The sequence below is a fragment of the Syngnathus typhle genome, linkage group LG2 (assembly GCF_033458585.1).
Source record: "Syngnathus typhle isolate RoL2023-S1 ecotype Sweden linkage group LG2, RoL_Styp_1.0, whole genome shotgun sequence".
Taxonomy (NCBI): domain Eukaryota; kingdom Metazoa; phylum Chordata; class Actinopteri; order Syngnathiformes; family Syngnathidae; genus Syngnathus; species Syngnathus typhle.
The window spans coordinates 22,854,525-22,874,507 of record NC_083739.1 but is presented as its reverse complement, the minus strand read 5'-3'; the positions used below and the strand labels follow the sequence as shown (position 1 = coordinate 22,874,507).

General features: G+C 41.3%; 1 protein-coding gene across 2 annotated transcripts; it reads left to right on the top strand.

Moving 5' to 3' along the window:
* The first annotated feature begins 1,068 nt into the window (after positions 1 to 1,068).
* Positions 1,069 to 18,514, top strand: LOC133150484 (semaphorin-5B-like). 2 transcript variants are annotated; one of them, XM_061273033.1, is made up of 22 exons: positions 1,069 to 1,230; positions 6,579 to 6,767; positions 11,000 to 11,099; positions 11,172 to 11,217; positions 11,302 to 11,364; positions 11,431 to 11,529; positions 11,624 to 11,837; positions 11,918 to 12,203; positions 12,516 to 12,651; positions 12,731 to 12,938; positions 13,011 to 13,218; positions 13,332 to 13,449; positions 13,512 to 13,696; positions 14,419 to 14,562; positions 14,701 to 14,848; positions 14,932 to 15,157; positions 15,248 to 15,469; positions 15,725 to 15,895; positions 16,418 to 16,561; positions 17,008 to 17,043; positions 17,124 to 17,335; positions 17,425 to 18,514. In XM_061273033.1, exons 2-22 carry the CDS (start codon positions 6,623 to 6,625, stop codon positions 17,584 to 17,586), a joined length of 3,273 nt encoding a protein of 1,090 aa, XP_061129017.1. In that variant the 5' UTR covers positions 1,069 to 1,230; positions 6,579 to 6,622; the 3' UTR covers positions 17,587 to 18,514. The 2 variants fall into 2 exon arrangements, with proteins under 2 accessions (XP_061129017.1, XP_061129015.1); XM_061273031.1 differs by having other exon boundaries at positions 11,302 to 11,529.
* Positions 18,515 to 19,983: the final 1,469 nt, after the last annotated feature.

Below are 19,983 nucleotides of genomic sequence, written 5' to 3'. Positions count from 1 at the left end.
TTCGGTCACCCTATGTGGGTTTTTCCAAGTTGCTCCCACATTTCAAAAGCATGCATGCAGGATGTGAATGCAAGTGTGAATGTTTGTTTGTCTATGTGGGCTGGCAAGCATTCCAAGGTTTAACCCACTTCTTTCCAAAATTAAGTGATGATTGGCGCCAGCTCACCTGTGACTCAAATAAGGGTGAGCGCTGCAGAAAAAGGATGGATGTGTTGTAAACTTTGCAGTTCCTGTTTAGGGGAAAATGACATGCATTTTGCATACCATTTCGTTTAACAGACTGCTTTTGACAAATTCGAACAAATCTCTCGGGAATGTCTATTTGATAAAAAAAGAAAAAAGCCAATCACAAAAAGAATCAGGAAACCTTTACTCCCCCTCCACACAAATAAGCCCTTAGCTACACGAATACACATTTCCATAAGTGGGTCAAGAATAACATCAGAATCAATGCGTTTTATGCCATTTCTATCATATTAATACATTTTCACTCAATAATTGGTCATGTCATGCGAAGAAACTGGGTGTGTGAGCAGTTGTGAAAATTTGAGCATTAACATCAGCCTTACCGAACAGCGATGGAAGTACTGTACTGTAGAACGCGACATTTATTTGTGCTTGATGACTTGGACGAAATATTTAACCAATTGACTGCAGCAAAGGTCACACTGTTTTATAATCATCGGAGCACGATATAATGTGTATTTTCCTAAATTGTGGGTAGGTTTAGTTTTTAGTTCCTCAAGCTCCTTAACCTGGATTTTGCAGCAAAGCTGTTTGCTTAACTGGGGCCTCTGATCCTTATGTATTGGCGTAAACAACACATTTCAAGAACAGTTTACATCTGGTTGAACACAATGCATATTCCTTTAAATAATTACTAGTTGGAGACATGCTCAAAATTTGGATTAGTTGGTCTCAAAATGGAATTAGTCATTGGCGTAGTAGCAAAAAAGTTTGAACCCGTCAAGCCAATTGTAGACTAGAAAAATAACCTCAGCACTCCACCCCCTGCAGTAACAGTCTAGTGTGCTGAAACGGGACGGCTTCACCACTCGCAGCCCCCCTGTCACACTCCACACTACTCCTCCCTCCTCCTTGCATACAGGCCGGTCAGCGTGCCAGTGCGTGACAACTTCTCTCCCTCTTGTTTCTCATCTTTGCTCAACATGCGACGCGGGACCTGTGCCAACCGTTTGCCTGCAGCGTTACTTCAGTGATGGTGATCAAGTAGGTTTTATGAGTATATTCCTTTCTTATTTGTAATGTATTTTATAGCATAGTGTTTGCCCCTTGCACCAGTTTGTCCGCCTGCTCTGGGCAGGCTCATTTTGCACCTCACATCGTGCATATTTGGTTTGAATGACTGTACGTATGTCAAAAAGGCATTTGCTGATGTTCTGATATGTTATGTGTTCGCTATCAATGTCAAATTTTAGGCGACCTACAGGTATCCTTTTGAATTGATATGGCCATTGAATTACTTGGAGGATGCCAGGAACCTTGACCTGTGCCCTGTCACTAAGAAAGCGCTACGGAAGTGGGGCTGGTGTAACGAATGAGAGATGTGAAGATGGGCAAAGTGGCGTCCACGGCAGCTGTGCCTCTTTAGGATTCTTGCTCCCAACCTCCTCTCACCATTGCCAAAGTGCTATCCTTAGGTTTGGCAATTTTCCGATTGCGCATTGTGGTGTGGCCACGGCCCGTTAGTGTTTCCTTTTAAGTGTAGCAAAACTAAGTCCATTCACTTGTAAAAGAGTGCGCCCATTGGCAGATAGTTGGCCGGTTGCACAGAGAGGCCATTCACCTTCGTAGGAAGGAGCTGAGAACTGCTTCGGAAATGCTCACCCCTGCTCCAACATTTTAATGGGGAGACTTTGGATGCCTTCTGAGGTCCCTAAATGCCCCTTGTCTGCATGACTTGACTCCACTGCTCTCCAACCTATATAGGTGAGACATTTTTTTAAACATATGGACGCTGCCAATGTCGCAATTGGATTTTTATTTATGTTTTTTGTTAAAATAAAGAGAAGAGATTTTGGAATCCCAGGAGGCAGGTGGGTGGGTGCAGAGAAAGGGATTCGCTGTGCCTCTTGATTATGTTTGGATGGAGTCCAAGTGCTCTGGTTTAGTTAGACAAGGCTCATATATATACAAAGTCAGACCCAAGGCAACTCTTTTATTTGGGATGTCATGCGGAACAAATTAAACCCCTTTTGAATGGGGACATTACGACTTGTGATCGATATCACTGTTATAAATAACGCCAGTAAAGAGGCCTTGACTGGATTTTAATGAAGCTCTCTTCATGGGTGCATTCAGCGTCTCAGCATGTCCGTTTGCAAGGAGCCTAGTGCAAGTAGCCCAATCACAAATAATTCTTCCTGTTTTTGTGAACTTTTACACACCCTGGTGGAAAATAAAATAGACACGTCACAGCAAGATGGAGGCTCTGTCAGACTATTTAAGCGCGGTGACCCATAGACTTTCTCCTAGATTCTTCTTTTATCAACTCAATTAATTCAAACATAAGGGCAAACTTGGTGAGTTCAAGACTCAATAGCTGGAGTTTGTGTGGAGACAAAACCTGAGCAACACTGCAACATCACAATTCTCAAATGACACTGTTGTTTGTGTTTAAAAGGGTTGTCATAAAAAAAGAATTGGCAATTGAGGGGCCACGATCCACACTAAGAGTGGCTAGTTGTTTACTTAAAATTACGATATCTAAATAATAATTCAATTTTAAAAAAGGGAGTGCAATTGTAAACATATTTCCTTTACTACATTGGTGTATGAATGTGTGAGTGAATGGGGGAATGTGACGCACCATGTGGTGTAGATAAAGCGCTATATAAGTGCAATCCATTTATCATTTGCTGTGGATTTTGGAACACGATTCTTGGAAGTTTTTCCGCTAAACTATCTGTAAAGATTTTTTTTTTTATATGTTTTTTGTTTGGTTTTAATTTTTTCCCCCTTGCCCTCCTGGGGGTTAAGATCAGGGGATGTCCTCAATATTTGTTAACTGTCGGTATGTGAAGCTCTTTGAGACATTTTGGAAATTAAGAGCGATTGAGAGTAATTTTTGTGCGGCACAGTGGCGCACGTGTTAGCACGAGCGCCTCACCGTGTAGAGGTGGTGGGTCTGATAATGGCTCTAGCCTATTTTGGATGTTCTCCCTGTTCCCGTGTGGGTTTTCCTTGGGTACACCGGTGTCCTCCCACATTTCGAAAATGTAATGCAAAATCCTTGGTTGGTTGACCACTCCAAATTTTGATTGGAGTGGTCATGAAAGTCATGTCACTATGGACTTTCACAGTGACTTGTTCACTATGTGTGCCCTGCGATTGTCTGGCAACCCGTTCAGGTTGTCCCCTGCCTACTACCCAGAAACCGCTGAGATAGGCTCCAGTTCGCCCACGAACCTTGTGAGGATAATGGATGGATGTATCCACAATTTAAATTGCCCATCGAACATGGAGCCTTCTGTACAGTGTATTTCTGACAGCTCTACAAACTCAGCCACCCCTGTGTATTCTCCAGGCAAGGTGAAGGCACCTTTGTTATTACTGAAGTGTAGCACACAGTGACAAGGTATGAGCCCACCCAGAGAGAAAAAAAGAAACAATAAAGCTGTAAGACTGAAGTAGTTAGTTAAGGAATGAGCTCATGGACTAGAATCTCTCAATGGTCAGCTTTTTAACTCCATTTCGCTGTTTGTCTGGTAGTCACATGTTCACTCATTTCCTCCTGTCCACGAAGAAACATGTAAGTCACATGAATTGGACACACTGTGCTGCTGATTTCTTCACTCTTCAAGTTGTTAAGGCTTTAAATTGTTTTTCTAACACAGGTCACCGCAAAAACCCGGTTATTGAATGATTGACTCATTTCTTCTCATTAAACAGTTTTGAAATGTTTGATACAATGGACACAAAAGTCGGACACCACCTGTTTTGGAATGTTGGTCAATGTATGATTTATTTTTCATTTCACATTTGTTTTCCTCAAAGTAAAGTAAAATATTGGGATATGGAAATGGCCATGGTAAAAAGTGTAAGTTTTTTTTTTTTAACTGATGATGTAGTATGTATTTCGTCTTTTGAAAAGACATGCCAAACAGAAAACGTCTTTAATATGAGACCGGTGTATTAAAAAATACGAACGCAACACCAACAGACCACCGGAGTGCACCGTTGTCTGCGTCTCACCCGCTGAACCGCATTTGCGGTTCATGGACCCCGTCTTTTTTTTTTGTTTTCGTGTGTTTTGAGTAAATGGGTGTTAGTGGGGAGCGGGGGGATTGTCTGGCGGACCTCAGTAGCAGGCCTCTCACCCAAGAGGCCAAGAGGTGATATGTACAGTAATCCTTCGCTACATCGTGGTTCGATTATCGCGGCTTCAGTAGACTTTTTTTCCCCTCAAAAAATTCTCAAATTCAAAATAAACCTTCTAAATTGAGGAATTATGGCACGAAAGTTCCCCACACGCCAGCAGAAGGCAAGGAGTGCCCACACAATTGCAGTGCGTACACTTGTACCTTTTTATAAGAAAAGTTGTTATAATAACAAGAGTTCTAAAAACATATTTATAGCATTGTACCCTATTTATTTTATAATAATAAGTTATAAAAACATATTTAAAGTACGTCCACTTGTTATAAAAAAGTTGTTGTAATAATAAAAGAGTTCTAAAAACATTTACAGTATGTATATTTTAGCCTCATATATGTACATATGTCACACACACACACGCACACACACACACATGCACACGCACACACACACACGCACACACACACACGCACACACACACACGCACGCGGGCGCCTGCACACACACGCACGCACACACACACACACACACACACACACACACACACACACACACACACACTATAGTTTATCCACTTGAACATTAAATTGTAGTGTTGAATAAAGGGTGTATGCTGTTAGATCCAACATCACAATTTAACTGAAATTGGGATTTGTAGTTCATCCTGAAGGTGAGGATTGGCGTTAAAAATCAGGGCTCTCAAATTCTGTAATTCTCTAATCCAGTGATTCACAACTGCAAAAGCAAGTCATGGTGATGATAAAGACTGAGAGGTTCCCCGTTTCTTCAAACAGGTCAAAGCAATCAATAAAAACTAAATCTGTGTAGATGTGAACTTCAAACAGTTCAGAGAGAAATGTGAGAATACATGAATGTGCATAGTGTGTGGTGAGGTGGTTTGCAGCCTTAAAACGAACATATAAAACAAACAAAAACTATTTTTAATTATGTTCATTTGGTACCTGTTTGCTGGTATATTTTGCTGTAAATGCCATATGCCTCGGTTGAGTATCCCCATAAATAGCACAAAAAGAAGCACACACGACAAAAATCAACAAATACTAACATCAAATGACTCTCTATAACTATGTAATGTTGGGTGAAAATCAGACAGAAGACCAGCAGATTTTTCAAAGAAGAAGCTACGTCTCCAAACCAATTCTCACTAGAATGTATTTGGAGTGGGATAAAATTATAGTAATAATAATCTGGAAATATCGGATCAAAGCTCGCTTTATTTTTAATGTCTGAAATAAGAAGAGGACAGTGAGATTGTGAAACCTACGTGTCGTTTTGATTTTAAAATCATCCAAAATATTGAGACTAGCGTTTTAATATTTTCAAGCTTATTGCATTTTTTATCTACCGCCACATTAGTTTTGGTGGGAACCAATCGTGGGTTTGGGACAAAACGGCTTCTTGGAAAGCTCCGAAGCTTGCCGCCTGGCTGCATTGTCAGCCAATGAGCTGTAAACACTTATATTCTTTCTGAAAAGAAGAACAAACATGATGGTGAGAATTGCTATCTAAATTACGGGAATACTTAAAGACGTCATACGGCATTTTTTTTATAGCACTGCACACCAGAATAAACAAACGAATGGTAATATTGATATTGTATCTTTAACTATATAACTGGCATAAATGTCAAACTATAAAATTAGGTTCATATTGGCCAGCCCAGGTCTACACAGAAGAAAAGTCTCCCAAGTGGCTTTGTATGTAGCAAAAAAGAGGTCAGGGCAGGCATCAAAACAAGTAAACGGCCGTAAATAAACACAAACATGTCACCCAGCAGGCCGTCTGATGAGACTCTGATTCAGCCACTATCATTTGAATGGACGAAGCCTGTTAGCTCATATTTTTCTTTCTTCATTATCTTAATTTTCATTATCACATCCTTTTGTTTGAAGGTATTCAACACACTAGAAAATCTGACACAAAGAGCCTTCAAAGTTAAACCGACATCTGGCACTGAGCCCAGGCTGGTCTCTGAAAGGGCACCGCAAGTGACCCCCCCCTTCCTACATTTTATAGCCAGAGCTAAGTCATTGGTGTTGAAATAGCCTTGACCAAGTCATGCTGACAATGAAAGACTGGATAACAAGAAGACAGTCCACGATGAAACTAATTTGGTCTGTCGGCAGTTACTAAAATTCCGGTGTGATGGATATGTACGTTCAATATGACTGATACCACATTGATGTTAAGATTGACAGGCATCTCTTTGGCTTCTACAGGTGGTTCCACGGCACCCGATTGAAGATTGGATGCAACTAGAACTATGGTTCCATTAAAATGGGGGGCATGGGCCCTGTCTCCCTGCGGCGTTGTGCTCGCCATGTGTGTACTTGTGTGTCTGTCGCAGCCGCCCCCTACCAAACCTGAAGACTGTGATCGAAAGGAACATCCGGTCGCGTCCAACCAAGGTGAGGACATCTTAAGAAAAAGTAGAATTTTTGCCCAGTTTTGAATGACAGTTTGACATAAAGCCTGTCGATGGTATTGTAAAATTGTTGCCTCAGTATCTCTTTCAATGAAAGTCCGAAGTATCTCTTTCAATGAAAGTCCTTAACAGACCGGAAGCAAGAAGTTATCATCAAATGTGTTATCAATCAAGGTAAAAGCCAAGCTTTCAAAATGTTGTTTTAGTCGGACACAATCATATTTGCCTGTTGCCTGCCATATTTTCTGTTGTTGGTACGTGGATACTCACATGATTAAGTTAAGAACAATAAAGATAATATATAGTTCCAAATAACATTTGAAACATAGCAAACATTGAAGAAATTAAAGATTAAAATGACCACTCCAATTACATAAAGGACTACCATAAAATTACCGTATTTTCCGGACTATAAGGCGCACCTAAAAACCTAAAAATTTCTGAAAAGCCGACAGTGGGCCTTATAGTCCAGTGCGCCTTATATATGGACCAAAGTCCTAAATTTAAACTGGCCCGAAGCATTGTGTCATGAAATCAATCATAAGTGGCCCGCTGAAGACTATGAATCATGAATCAAAAAGACTATGGATCATTATTTTGTGATTATAAAGTAATTTGTTGCGTCTGAAGTTGAAATAAAAAAGATAAAATGGAGAATGATTCTATTTGGCTTCAAAATCTGACATGATGCATTAAGGGTGCGCCTTATAGTCCAGTGCGCCTTATATAAGGACAAAGTTTTAAAATGGGCCATTCATTGAAGGTGCGCCTTATAGTCCGGTGCGCCTTATAGTCCGGAAAATACGGTAAATGTCAAAACTACCCAAAAATAAGGCCACAAAATTAAATTTAGAACTTGTTGGTAGTGTTCTGCACCCAGTATTTCATGAATATACATGTCTGTCTAAAATTATTATTATTATTATTATTATTATTATTATTATTATTATTATTATTATTATTATTATTATTATTATTATTATTATTATTTTGTAAATCTCCTCTTTTTGAAAATGTCCTCTACTTAGTAATATGTTTGATATATGAATACATTTACCATTACATTTCTGGTGTTTTTCTGTTAAAATATTTTCCAAATAAAAAGGAAGTAAGATATATACATATTTTCATCTAAAACCAGCATTCAGCTGCTATAAATCTCTATCTAAATCTGAACACGTTTTAGCCTATCACGAACCTTCACTTACACAGTAGAAAAGTCTGAAGACTGCTTTGAAATGAAAATATACACAAACATTAACTCATATATCAACCGCCATAAACCAATGATCCCTGCCATTTTTTGCTTTTTGTTTGTGTCCCATCTGCAATGAGTTCATGACTTGCTTTTGCAGTTGTATATAACTGGATTAGAGGATTACAGAATTTGAGAGCCCTGATTTTTAATGCCATACCTCAGCTTCAGGATAAACTACAAATACCAATTTCAGTTAAATTGTGATGTTGCATCTAACAGCATACAACCTTTATTCAATACTACAATTTAATGTTCAAGTGGATAAACTATAGTGTGTGTATGTGTGCATGCGCCCGCGTGCGTGCCTGTGTGTGTGTGTGCGTGCGTGTGTGCGTGCACGTGCATGAGCGTGCGGTGCGTGTGTGTATAAATATTCACTTACTCACACGTTTGAATTTGTCTGCAATTCAAAAAAAGGTGGGATGGAGGATGTGTTCATCTTTCCTTTCAACTACACCCAGTAAGCATTTGGGAACTGAGGAATTTTTTTCCGAAACTCTCATCCCAACTCAGCCTTTAACCCATAGTTCCATGGGGGATTTCTGTATGGGAACATCACAGTATAATACTATAATAATAAACGTGAATCCACTGTGTATTCTATGCAACTTTACTTGCAACATCCTCATAACATCGTGCCAAGAACATTGAGTAATGTTTTGTGATGTACACATAACCGAGGTGTAAAATAATGCAAGTTATTTATACTTTCTTGTGCAGCCCGGTACCAAATGATCCACAGACCATTACTGGTCCACAGCCGGGCGTTTGGGGTCCACTGGTCTAAAACATAGTCTTAAGACCCAATATCAAACTTTATATAATATACTTGCTGTCTCCTAGAATTACATGTTTACCTTTTTTATTGCTACAGTACAGTTATCTGAGTTTTGCTGAAGTGATTAAAGCAACATATCTGATTTAATGAGTCGTTTGCTGTTTCATAGTGATGAGAAAATTATGTTTCATGAACCAGTTAATGTCTTTTTAGACTCTTCAATATGGCACTGTTGGTTAAAATTAAGGGGTTTAGGAAATGGAAATTCAGTGTGCAGTAACATTTGGAGGAGTAAAAATAAAATACGATACTGGTTCATGAAGCAAATTTGAAGCTTCATTTTGCTGTGTTTAAAGTTAAATGCAAATTACATACATGCATCCGTGTGTACTTGCACAGCTTCTTTTGAAACACTTAAAAACAACAACTGCAATAAAGAAAGACAAATAAAATACTATGGAATGCCTTGGCTTGGTGCACACTGGTTAGCACGTCCGCCTCACAGTTAGGAGGGTGTGGGTTCAATTCCACCTCCGACCCTCCCTGTGTGGAGTTTGCATGTTCTCCCCGTGTCCGCGTGGGTTTCCTCCCACATCCCCAAAACATGCTTGGTAGGCTGATTGAGCACTCTAAATTGTCCCTAGGTGTGAGTGCGAATGCGGATGGTTGTTTGTCTCTGTGTGCCCTGCGATTGGCTGGCGACCAGTTCGGGGTGTCCCCCGCCTACTGCCCGATGACGGCTGGGATAGGCTCCAGGACGCCCGCGACCCCCGTGGGGACAAAGCGGTACGGAAAATGGATGGATGGAATGCCTTCATTGACACATTCTAAGGTGCATATGCATTGAGGTTATGAAAACCCAAATGACAGCCAATAATAAGTTACTAATAATGAGTACTACTACAATCTACAAAAAAGATGACAAACCCCAGACTGAAAGTAAACATTGCTGCGGCTTGAGAGTTTCTTAGTTCCCCGTGCCAAGAGCTTTGTGGCGGCGTGGCAACTACTAATGACAAGTCACAGCAGCTGGAAGTCTACTGTGTTTTTTCACTGCTGTGACCTGGACAGTCATTGGATAAAAGGCTGGTCTTCCATTAGAGGCGCAGCATCTCTGGGAGTCTATTCTTTCTTTCTTTCTTTCTTTCTTTCTTTCTTTCTTTCTTTCTTTCTTTCTTTCTTTCTTTCTTTCTTTCTTTCTTTCTTTCTTTCTTTCTTCGTTCCATCAGTTTCAACATTAAGTTGTTTGCAAGTTTAGGAATTGATAAGAATTTACAAATCATTGTATTGTGTTTTTATGGTTTACACTACCGCTCGACTTCATTGGAATTGGGGTTTGTGGAATAGTTATAGTGAGCCACACTCTCTTGTCTAACCTTAGGTACCACTGACCTCAACAGAAAATACTCCAGAATTATTTCACAAAGGGGAACCAACTCTATTTTCTTCCATTATCAGTTCCAGTTCATTATGTGTTCCAGGTGTTCGGCTACTTTTAATTATATTGTATATGTGGCAATAGCAACATGGCCTTTTCTTATTGTCAGGTTTAATTCGCTGACTGAATAACTATTAAGAGAAGAGCAACAGCAAACAAACCACAAGTGAGACGGAATATTAAGTCTTTTCTCGCGAGGAGTGCAGTACAGATAGCTTCACAACAATCTCACTACACTAATTATCTGTATGCACTCCTGCTCTTTTTATTTGGATTTGCCCTACCCACAAAATGAGACAAGCCCTCTAAAAGGGGAGGAGGGAAGCACGTGGGCTTTGTCTCGTAAGAAGAAAAATCACAAGGTGTTACATACTGATATCTGATATGGAACAGTGTGAGAAAGAGTACGAGTGATCAGCAACCATTCTTTGTGTCTGTGATGAATTCAGGAAACATGAGTGATCAGCGATGATTCTTTGTGTCTGTGATGAAATCAGGAAACATGAGTGATCAGCGATCATTCTTTGTTGAAAAGGAACTGTCTTGGTAGATGTCATCATTTTGCTGAGTTGTCAGCTGCAACCTGTCTGACCCAGCTGTAATCTGTCTTTCTTCTGTGGTACAGCAAGGCCAAACAGCAAGCATATATTGCAGTAATATTGCGGTAATATTGCGGTAAAGCATCGACTAGAGAACGCATGATAACATATATATACATTTTTCTAACACTTATAATTACAGGTCTAAAATCATGGGTGTCGGAGTTCTCACACCCAGGAGTGAAGGACTTCTCTCAATTGGCTGTGGACCTGAGCACAAAGCAGATTATTGTGGGAGCGAGGTGCAAGTAATTACACGCCAAGCAGAAAACAAACAAATGAAAAATACTGATCTTGAATATTGTCTTGTCTAGAAACTTTCTCTTCAGCCTGAGTTTGGACAATGCCTCACTTATACAGGTTTGTACATTCCCATTGTTAGCGTTTGTGTTGTCAAACTTTAAACGTTTCCAAACCAGTGTTTTTCTTCTTTTTTTGCCCAAGGCAACAAAATGGACACCCGATGAAGACACAATGCACTCATGCAAAAGCAAGGGGAAGTCCGAGGTAGTTCTTGAAGTCCCTGTTCAAAATGTAATCGATTACGTTTGCTCATGTCATACTTGTATGCAGGAGGAGTGTCAAAACTACGTACGAGTTTTATTGCTCAGCGGGAGGACGCTTGTAACATGTGGGACCAATGCTTTCACTCCTGTCTGCACGACAAGGCAGGTTGGTGCTAGCTTGATGTTTGACCAACCGCTCCATTTCATTATCCTCCAGCAAACTTTATTAACCTGTGTGATGGTTTCCCATTTGCTGTCAGATTGACAACATCAGTCAGGTGTTTGACACAGTGAACGGTGTTGCCCGATGTCCGTATGACCCCCGCCACAACTCCACCGCCATGATTTCGGAGATGGGCGAGCTGTACGCGGCCACGGTGATTGACTTTTCTGGACGCGACCCAGTCATCTACAGGAGCCTGGGAAACATGCAACCACTGCGCACAGCCCAGTATAACTCTAAATGGCTTAATGGTAAACAATGACACCCATACTGTCTATCAGCCTTCTCTTCATCTCATCCTTTCTCTTTTTAATCACTTCACCCCCTTTAGAGCCTCAGTTTGTATCTGCTTATGACATTGGCCGATTTGCCTACTTCTTCCTGAGGGAAACTGCTGTTGAAAACGACTGTGGAAAGATGGTGTTCTCTCGCGTGGCCCGAGTGTGTAAAAACGACATGGGCGGTCGTTTCCTTTTGGAGGACACCTGGACTACCTTTATGAAGGCTCGATTAAACTGCTCACGCTCAGGAGAAATCCCCTTTCATTACAACGAACTGCAGAGCACCTTCTACTTACCAGAGCAGGACTTGATCTATGGCATTTTTACAACTAATGTGTGAGTTATCCTGAATAGCGCTGCGATCAAACATCTCCTCATAAACATTGGCTATTATGTCCAAAGACCATTCAGACCTATATTATCTTTGTGTCCAAGCACAGTCCACTATTTTCTCCTTTGTATAATGTTATGTCAGGAGCTGATTTCACAGTGTAATGACAGCACTGACATTTAAGAATACCCTGTGGTTAGTCAAGACATGCGAACCAAAGTCAGCATTACACACACATTTGTACTAGTCCTACCCGTTGCTCTGCAAATGCCTTTGTAGAAATGTAGTAATTCCCCATAGTCTAATTACTCTTACAGAAACAGCATGTCGGCAACTGCTGTTTGTGCCTACAACCTGACTGCCATCACACGAGCTTTCAATGGACCTTTCCGCTACCAGGAGAACCCCCGGACTGCCTGGCTCTCTGCGCCAAATCCCATACCCAATTTCCAGGTAACCCCATGTGTGTTTGTGTAATCAAACACACAGGCTTTTCTGATGGGCATCCTAAAAGGGTTTCTTGTATTGTCAGTGTGGCACGCTGGATGAAGGAGGCATTGGTGGGAACCTGACTGAACGCAACCTCCAAGATGCTCAGCGGCTCTTTCTGATGCACGATGTGGTACAGCCGGTGACGGTCAACCCTCTGCTCACCCAGGACAACGTACGCTTCTCTAAGCTAGTAGTGGACATTGTGCAGGGCCGCGATGCCCTTTACCACGTCATGTACATCGGCACTGGTAAATGAAGCACGACACTGACTTGAATTTGAATCTTACGAAAGCCTTGAATGTTAACTCTTGGCCAATCAGAATATGGCAGCATCTTGAAGACTCTCGCTACAACAAATGCAACTCTTCATGGCTGCTACCTGGAGGAGCTCAAGATCCTTCCTGAAGGGCAAACCGGCTCAATCAAGAGCCTCCAGATCCTACACGGTGACAAATCTTTGTTTGTGGGGCTTGATGACAGACTGGTGAAAATCCCATTACAACGATGCTACGGCCATCTAACACAGCGGTGCGAAAATGTTTATTATATAATCCTTCATGTATCGAATGGAATTTTGAATATTAATCAAAATATTATAAAATATATTCAAATATTGTAACAATAGCACTTGTTCTATTTAGACACTGCCTAGAAGCCCGGGACCCATATTGTGGCTGGGATCGCAAACAGGAGCGTTGTACAACCTTTGAAGAGAGCATCGACATCAACCAGTGGGCCCAGAACATCACCCAGTGCCCGGTAAATCATATAATCTTACGCTATCTCTCTCACATAGACACACGCATTTGTTCTTTCTCAAGGTGAGGAATCTGAAGCAAGATGGTGGCTTCGGCCCCTGGGCACCATGGCAACCCTGTAACCACAATGACGGCGAGGGTTACATCAGCAGTTGCATTTGCCGCTCCCGCTCGTGTGATGGACCTGTGCCCCGATGCGGTGGGGTCAACTGTAAAGGTCCAAACATTCAGGTGGCCAACTGCTCCAGGTAATCTCAACATGCTGAGGCAACTAATCTCAGAGGTACTGCTAAAATGCAAATGTGGGAACATTTTCACTAAGTGTATAAGTGATTTGGAAAATGCAGTCTAGGCTTTTATTAGCTCATTCGATGGCAGTGTGGGATTGAGCCCAGAGTAGGGCGGATGGGAAGAGTCACAGGTTGCACTAGACTGGATGAAACTGGAATAAATTCCTACCCATTTTCTAGTTTCAATGGAGCTTGTTTATTATTTTAAAGGGACGGTAAAGCAAGGATAGTTCATTTTTCATTAACTGGACCAGTTTATGTAGGTATTGATCAGGAAAATGAAAAAAGTTGGTATTTTCTAGTTTACCCAATAATTTTGAAGAAATAATGAAACAACAAATGCCTTTAAAACACGTGAGTTGTACCATCTTATTTGTGTTTCTCTTTCTTAGCGTTAGCGGTTTTACTCAAATGAGAGTTTCTCATAATAAGGTACAAGCTGAACAATTTGAGTTTGACTCGCATGGGAATTATCAAAAAAAGAAAAAGGCTAAAATTTCACATAGAGTGATGATATTCGAGATCCTCATTATTTTTAATCTTATATTCAGCAGTGTAAAGTCTGTAGAATTTTCTTTTAAATTATTTGTCCAAGACTTTTAGTCATGTGCAAGGCATGCTAACAAATGGAACAAGTGGAAGAGACCATCTCTCCTAATAATTTTCTATCTCCTGTTCAGGAATGGTGGCTGGACTCCCTGGTCTTCATGGGGCCATTGTAGCAGCAGTTGTGGTGTTGGTTTTGAAGTGAGGCAGCGGTCCTGCAACAACCCCTCACCTCGTTACGGAGGTCGAATCTGTGTTGGCCAAGGTCGAGAGGAGAGGTGAGAAGGAATGAGAGGAATGGGGACTTGGAGGAAAATATATTTGGGAACATCAAAAGGAGAAAAAAAAGAAATAATTGGCACAATGCACATGGTGAGCATTAAACATACATATTTAGCAATACTTGTGTGTTTCAGGCTGTGCAATGAAAAAAATACATGCCCATTACCAGTGCTTTGGACTACGTGGGGGCCCTGGGCTCAATGCAGTGCTGAATGTGGAGGAGGGGTACACTCCAGGACCAGAACTTGTGAGAATGGAAACACCTGTCCCGGATGTGCCGTGGTACTGTGCTGTTTGCGCACTGAATCAATTGATTCTCCGTTGTAATGAACCGTAACAGTGAAGCTATCAATTTTGCTGTTTAGGAGTATAAGACTTGTAACCTGGAGGCCTGCCCTGAGGTGCGTCGCAACACCCCGTGGACTTCCTGGATGCCAGTCAACATCAGCCAAGATGGATCACGCCAAGAACAGAGATATAGATACACGTGCCGGGCATTGCTAAGAGATGTCCAGCAACTTCAATTAGGAAAGAAGAAAATAGAGACCAGGTTTTGTCCAAATGACGGTTCTGGAACCTGCCAGACCGACTGTGAGGACCTGAGACCAGAAGGCATTTATTTGGTGGATTGAGATGTACAAGGCCTGATTTTAGAAATTGTTTTCTGTATCTTACTTCCAGCTCTGGTTGATGACTTGGTAAAGTCAGGTGGCCGGACTTTGTCACAACCCAAAGATGCATACTGGAGTTCTTGGGAAACATGGTCTACCTGTTCCCAGCAATGTTCCAGAGGCTTTCGAAGTCGGAGACGTGGTTGCTCAACAGCAGAGGGCAAAATCGGTCCAAGTGCATGTATTGGATCCCCGGTGGATTATCAAGATTGCAACATGCAACCTTGCCAAGGTACTTTGTTACAATATACATTGTGCCATATTGTGTGTATGCACCTTGGTCAAGGAATATCTAAAACAATATAAATATATTGTAGACAGGAACTGGAACACCTGCACAAAACTCACAAAAGCACAAATAGAACATGCAAACAGCACACATGAAGACGTGTTCAAGTTTTCAGAATAGCTGTAAATAAAACTGGAAGCCTTCTTGATGTAAGGTAAAAAAAAAAATTGCCACCAAACATGACTGCTTTTGTTCCAGTGAGCGGAGCCTGGTCATGTTGGTCTACATGGACCCAATGTACTGTGAGTTGTGGGGGTGGCCATTTCCAGCGGACGAGGTCATGTGACAATCCACCTCCTGCCAATGGAGGTGGGATCTGTATTGGTCTACACACCGAAGAGGCACTTTGCAATACACACACTTGTGAAGGTACCTACATCATTGAGCAAGCCAATTCTGTGTGATTGTACTGGTTATTTATACTGACAAATAATGCCATGCAAATTGGTACATTATGTTCAATTTAGTGTTTTGATTTAAAGGGTTAGCCATAAATATGTCAAATATGTTGGAACTCACGTGACTTAATTTCATTCATAGAGTGATGTGGGTTCGAGATGATGTTTGTCTCTTCTATATGTGCCCTTTGACTGATGATGACCAGGCGTCTATTGCACATTAGCTGAGATAGACTTTAGATTCCCCAACCCAGAATAGGATGTGCAGTGTAATGGATGGATGGATGGATGGATGGATGGACATTTTTATATAGTATGTAGACTGCTGGGAAATCTCTTCCATGTCGAAAGCAGGTTCTGGGGGTTGCTTGATTTTCGTATTTGCAGCATGCTGCAAAAATGTAGCCCTCTTTTAGTCCAGGATGTCAGTTTTATAAAAAAAATGATGAATTTGATAGATTGTGAATTGTTTTTTTCCTCCACTGGTCATCAGGCTGGGGTCTGTGGTCAGACTGGGGGGACTGCGATGAGGAGGGCCTGCAGTATCGCTCTCACTCCTGTGGTGAAAACCAGGAAGCTAATTTGTGCCAGGGTAACATAAGTCAGGCCAGACCATGCCAGACACACGAGGTGGCAGGTAAACATCACGCAATGATTTGACTGTCAGATGTCCAGATGCTACAAACAACAACAACAAAGAAAGACAGAACTCTAAAGAGTCACTGATCTTATCTTGTGTTTTTGTTTTTCATACTGTAGCAGGTCCAACCTAATCCATTGCATGATGATGGTTCACAAAAATCTCCTAAACGAAAAAGTGACACCAGAAATAACCCAGCCCAGTGTCAAACTGAGGCAGTTTATAGGCAATTTTAACATTTGCTGCAATTGGCTGGCAACCAGTTCAGGATGCAACCCTCTTCTCACCCAAAGTCTGCTTGGATATGGCCAAATACACTCATGGCCATAATTAGGGCAATCTTTATGGAAAATAAATGGACAGGTGTATTTTAACAAATTTATCTGTCATAAAAGTGTTCGAAAAAGTGTGTCCGACCCCATTTAATTTTTGTACCATTTCAGTGATTTTGCCTGAACAGGATGACCACAACTGTGGAAGTAAGTAAAAATAAGGATTGTCTTCCACGTCCTATAGATTATTATTTTCACGAGCACACTGCCCGCTTTGTTTTTGACAGCTTTCACATTGTTCCAACTGGTCGCTGTGGGAATGGCCAGTTTTTGTGCAGCTGCCCTCTTGTCAGCATTGGCCGTCGCTTACTGCCATCATTTGAACCGACCCTCGGTAGAGTCAGTCGTCATCCACCCCAGCACGCACAACCACCTTACCTACAACAAGCACGATAACACCACGCCAAAGAATGAGAAGTACATTCCGATGGAGGTCGTGGTAGGTTCCAATCAACACTTGTGTTTTTTCCACAATCGTCCACCCGTGCGTTGATATTTTGCTAACTCGAGCTAAACCCAACCTTGCAGATGCTACACAAGAACAATCTTCACGTAAACGACGACACCAACCGCCACTTCCCTTCCCCCGTCCCTTCCAGCAACATGTTCACCACCACGTACTACCCGCCCAACTTGAGCAAGTATGACTTTCCACCGGAAGCACCATGCAGGCCCTACGTCCACAGCTAACAGCTCATCAGCTGAAACTAAATCACCAAAATCGCCCTGGTGTTCATGGGCGCTAAACTACCCAAATGAATTTTTATTGTCTTGTAGCACACATTACCAACATCTCGACCAAACACTGTCATATTGTTTGGTAACTGAGCGATCAAAAAAAAAAAAAAAAAAGAAAGACATAAACAAAACCGTGAAGGATCCGCTAAGAAAGCACATATACTATTATTACTATTTTGTTTCCTTAAAAAATAGACATACCGGTAGGTGTGCTACATAGCTAACAAGATGGGATGCTGTAGTTTGGACCGTTTCGGACATCTGCTATTTGGAGAAGAAAAATATGAATGAAAACAGTAAAATGACGTATTGTGACGCACCTGCAGAGCAAAGACACTAAGTAAGGCCTACTGAAGTCATTTAGCACAAAACAACAGAAGACGCCAACTGACCTTCCTTGGGATGATGAGAGTGTAGAGTTTTCTTCTTTATTAAAGAAGAAGTCAACCCCAAAATGTTCTTTTCAATAAGATGTTGTATGTGCCCCCACTAGTCCAAATAGAGTATTCAGAAAAATAATAAAAATAAAAGCAGGTTGGTTTTGCCTGTTTGATTCAAATTCTACAAACAAAACATAAATCACAACACAGGGTTTCAACCAGTTGGGCTGCACAGAACAAAATTTGGCGGTTGACTTCCCCTTTAACGACTTCAAAAGAATGATTTGTTCACAGACACTATATGCGTTTGGTTTTTCACCAATATGACTTTACCTGCCAGAAGACTTTCCTGGAGAAAAACTGCATACTGAAATGTTCAAATGTAGAGTTCATAGTTTTGTATTGAAAGGCATCAGTGTGTTTTGAACACTGAACTGCTGATGTTCAATATGGTGATATTTTTATATGTCCCTGTTCATAAACGTCCATAAACATGTCAATTAGATTCTCTGTTGGTGTGTCAATAATGTCATTGATGTGACTGACAGGTAATGAGCCCTGGGTGTACCCCACCCCTCATCTTAAACCAACTGCAATCGTCTCGATTCCCTGTCAACAGGATGCATTTTGTAGTCAATGGGTGGATGAGTTAAATATTATGGTATTCACATTTCATATCAAAATACTGTGATGTCAAGAATTTGTGAATTCAATCTGAAGCTAAGTTGCTGATGGTGTAGGGGTGCACAGGCCTGACTTGTGTGCGGGAAGCGAGGGATCGATTCCCACTCAGTAGTAGTGTGCATGCTGGTGTGTGATTGGTCGTGTGCCCTGCGACTGTCTGGCGACCAGTTCAGAGTGTAATCTGCCTTTGGCTGAGATAGGCTCAGCAACCCCATGACCCTGATCGGGATAAGCGGTGTTGAAGATGGATGGATGGATGGATGGATGGATGGATGGATGGATGGATGGATGGATGGATGGATGGATGGATGGATGGATGGATGGATGGATGGATGGATGGATGGATGGATGGATGGATTTGAAGATTGGCCTCATCAGTCACCTCCGGACCCACAATCCCTGCTCATCGATCTAGATTTAAGTCACTGGTCATCTTCGAATCTGAAGGACAAACAACAACAACAACATCATACGTACCAAAAATGGCGTCAGATGATAAAGTAAGGTAAAATGCTGCCACCTCCCAGAAGCCTGCATCTGGATTCCTATACAGATGTAGAACAACGCAGTGGTCCTCTCATCGCTGATAGGATTACCAACACAATCTTCTTCTCCAGCTCCTTTTCTTGGTATGCAGCGAATGCTTACACAATTGTGACCAGAGTCCTTCCAAACCATGAAAGCTCGATCAGCTTTATATTCTATATTAGATTATATTTTGTACTGTTTACAGTTTCTTGCAGCTGGTCCGACATTGTAAACAAGACCTTTTATTCCACGTGTTTAGTAAAGAATTGAACTGCTGCAGTTGAACAATTTATAAGTCGCTGAGTTCCAGTGAAGCTCTCAAGTATTTCTAGAATTGCAGTCAATGTCTTGGTCAAAAAGTGCGGAATTAATGAAATGTAACATTTATTTAATGGAGAAATGTATTTTATTATTTAATGAAGCATTTATATATTCACTAGATTTATTTAATTAATAAAGGAAACAATTAGTTGATGAATGCTTTTTTCAAATCAAAGGCAGACCATGACAGCTTTTCAAATTGATGTCCAGTCCTTCGTAACGCTTTTTGTATTATTCCAAATGAGCCTGTTTCCAGGGAGAGCTGAGAATAACTCTTACATAGTGTCTGAAATAGCCCACAATTAGCCCTCTCTTCAGGCTAAATAAAGACCCCCCTCCCTCATCTATCACTCAAGTCCATCTGCTTATGAGTGGGCGAGCATCACAATCATCACCGTCATCATCATTGTCTCATCATCATCATCATCATCCTCTC

Excerpts from the sequence above, each read along its gene's own strand:
- LOC133150484 (XM_061273031.1), top strand. The coding sequence starts at position 6,623 with ATGGTTCCATTAAAATGGGGGGCATGGGCCCTGTCTCCCTGCGGCGTT. Across the intron at positions 11,218-11,301 it reads ACAATGCCTCACTTATACAG|GCAACAAAATGGACACCCGA; the intron begins GTTTGTACATTC and ends TTTTTGCCCAAG. Across the intron at positions 12,204-12,515 it reads GGCATTTTTACAACTAATGT|AAACAGCATGTCGGCAACTG; the intron begins GTGAGTTATCCT and ends TTACTCTTACAG.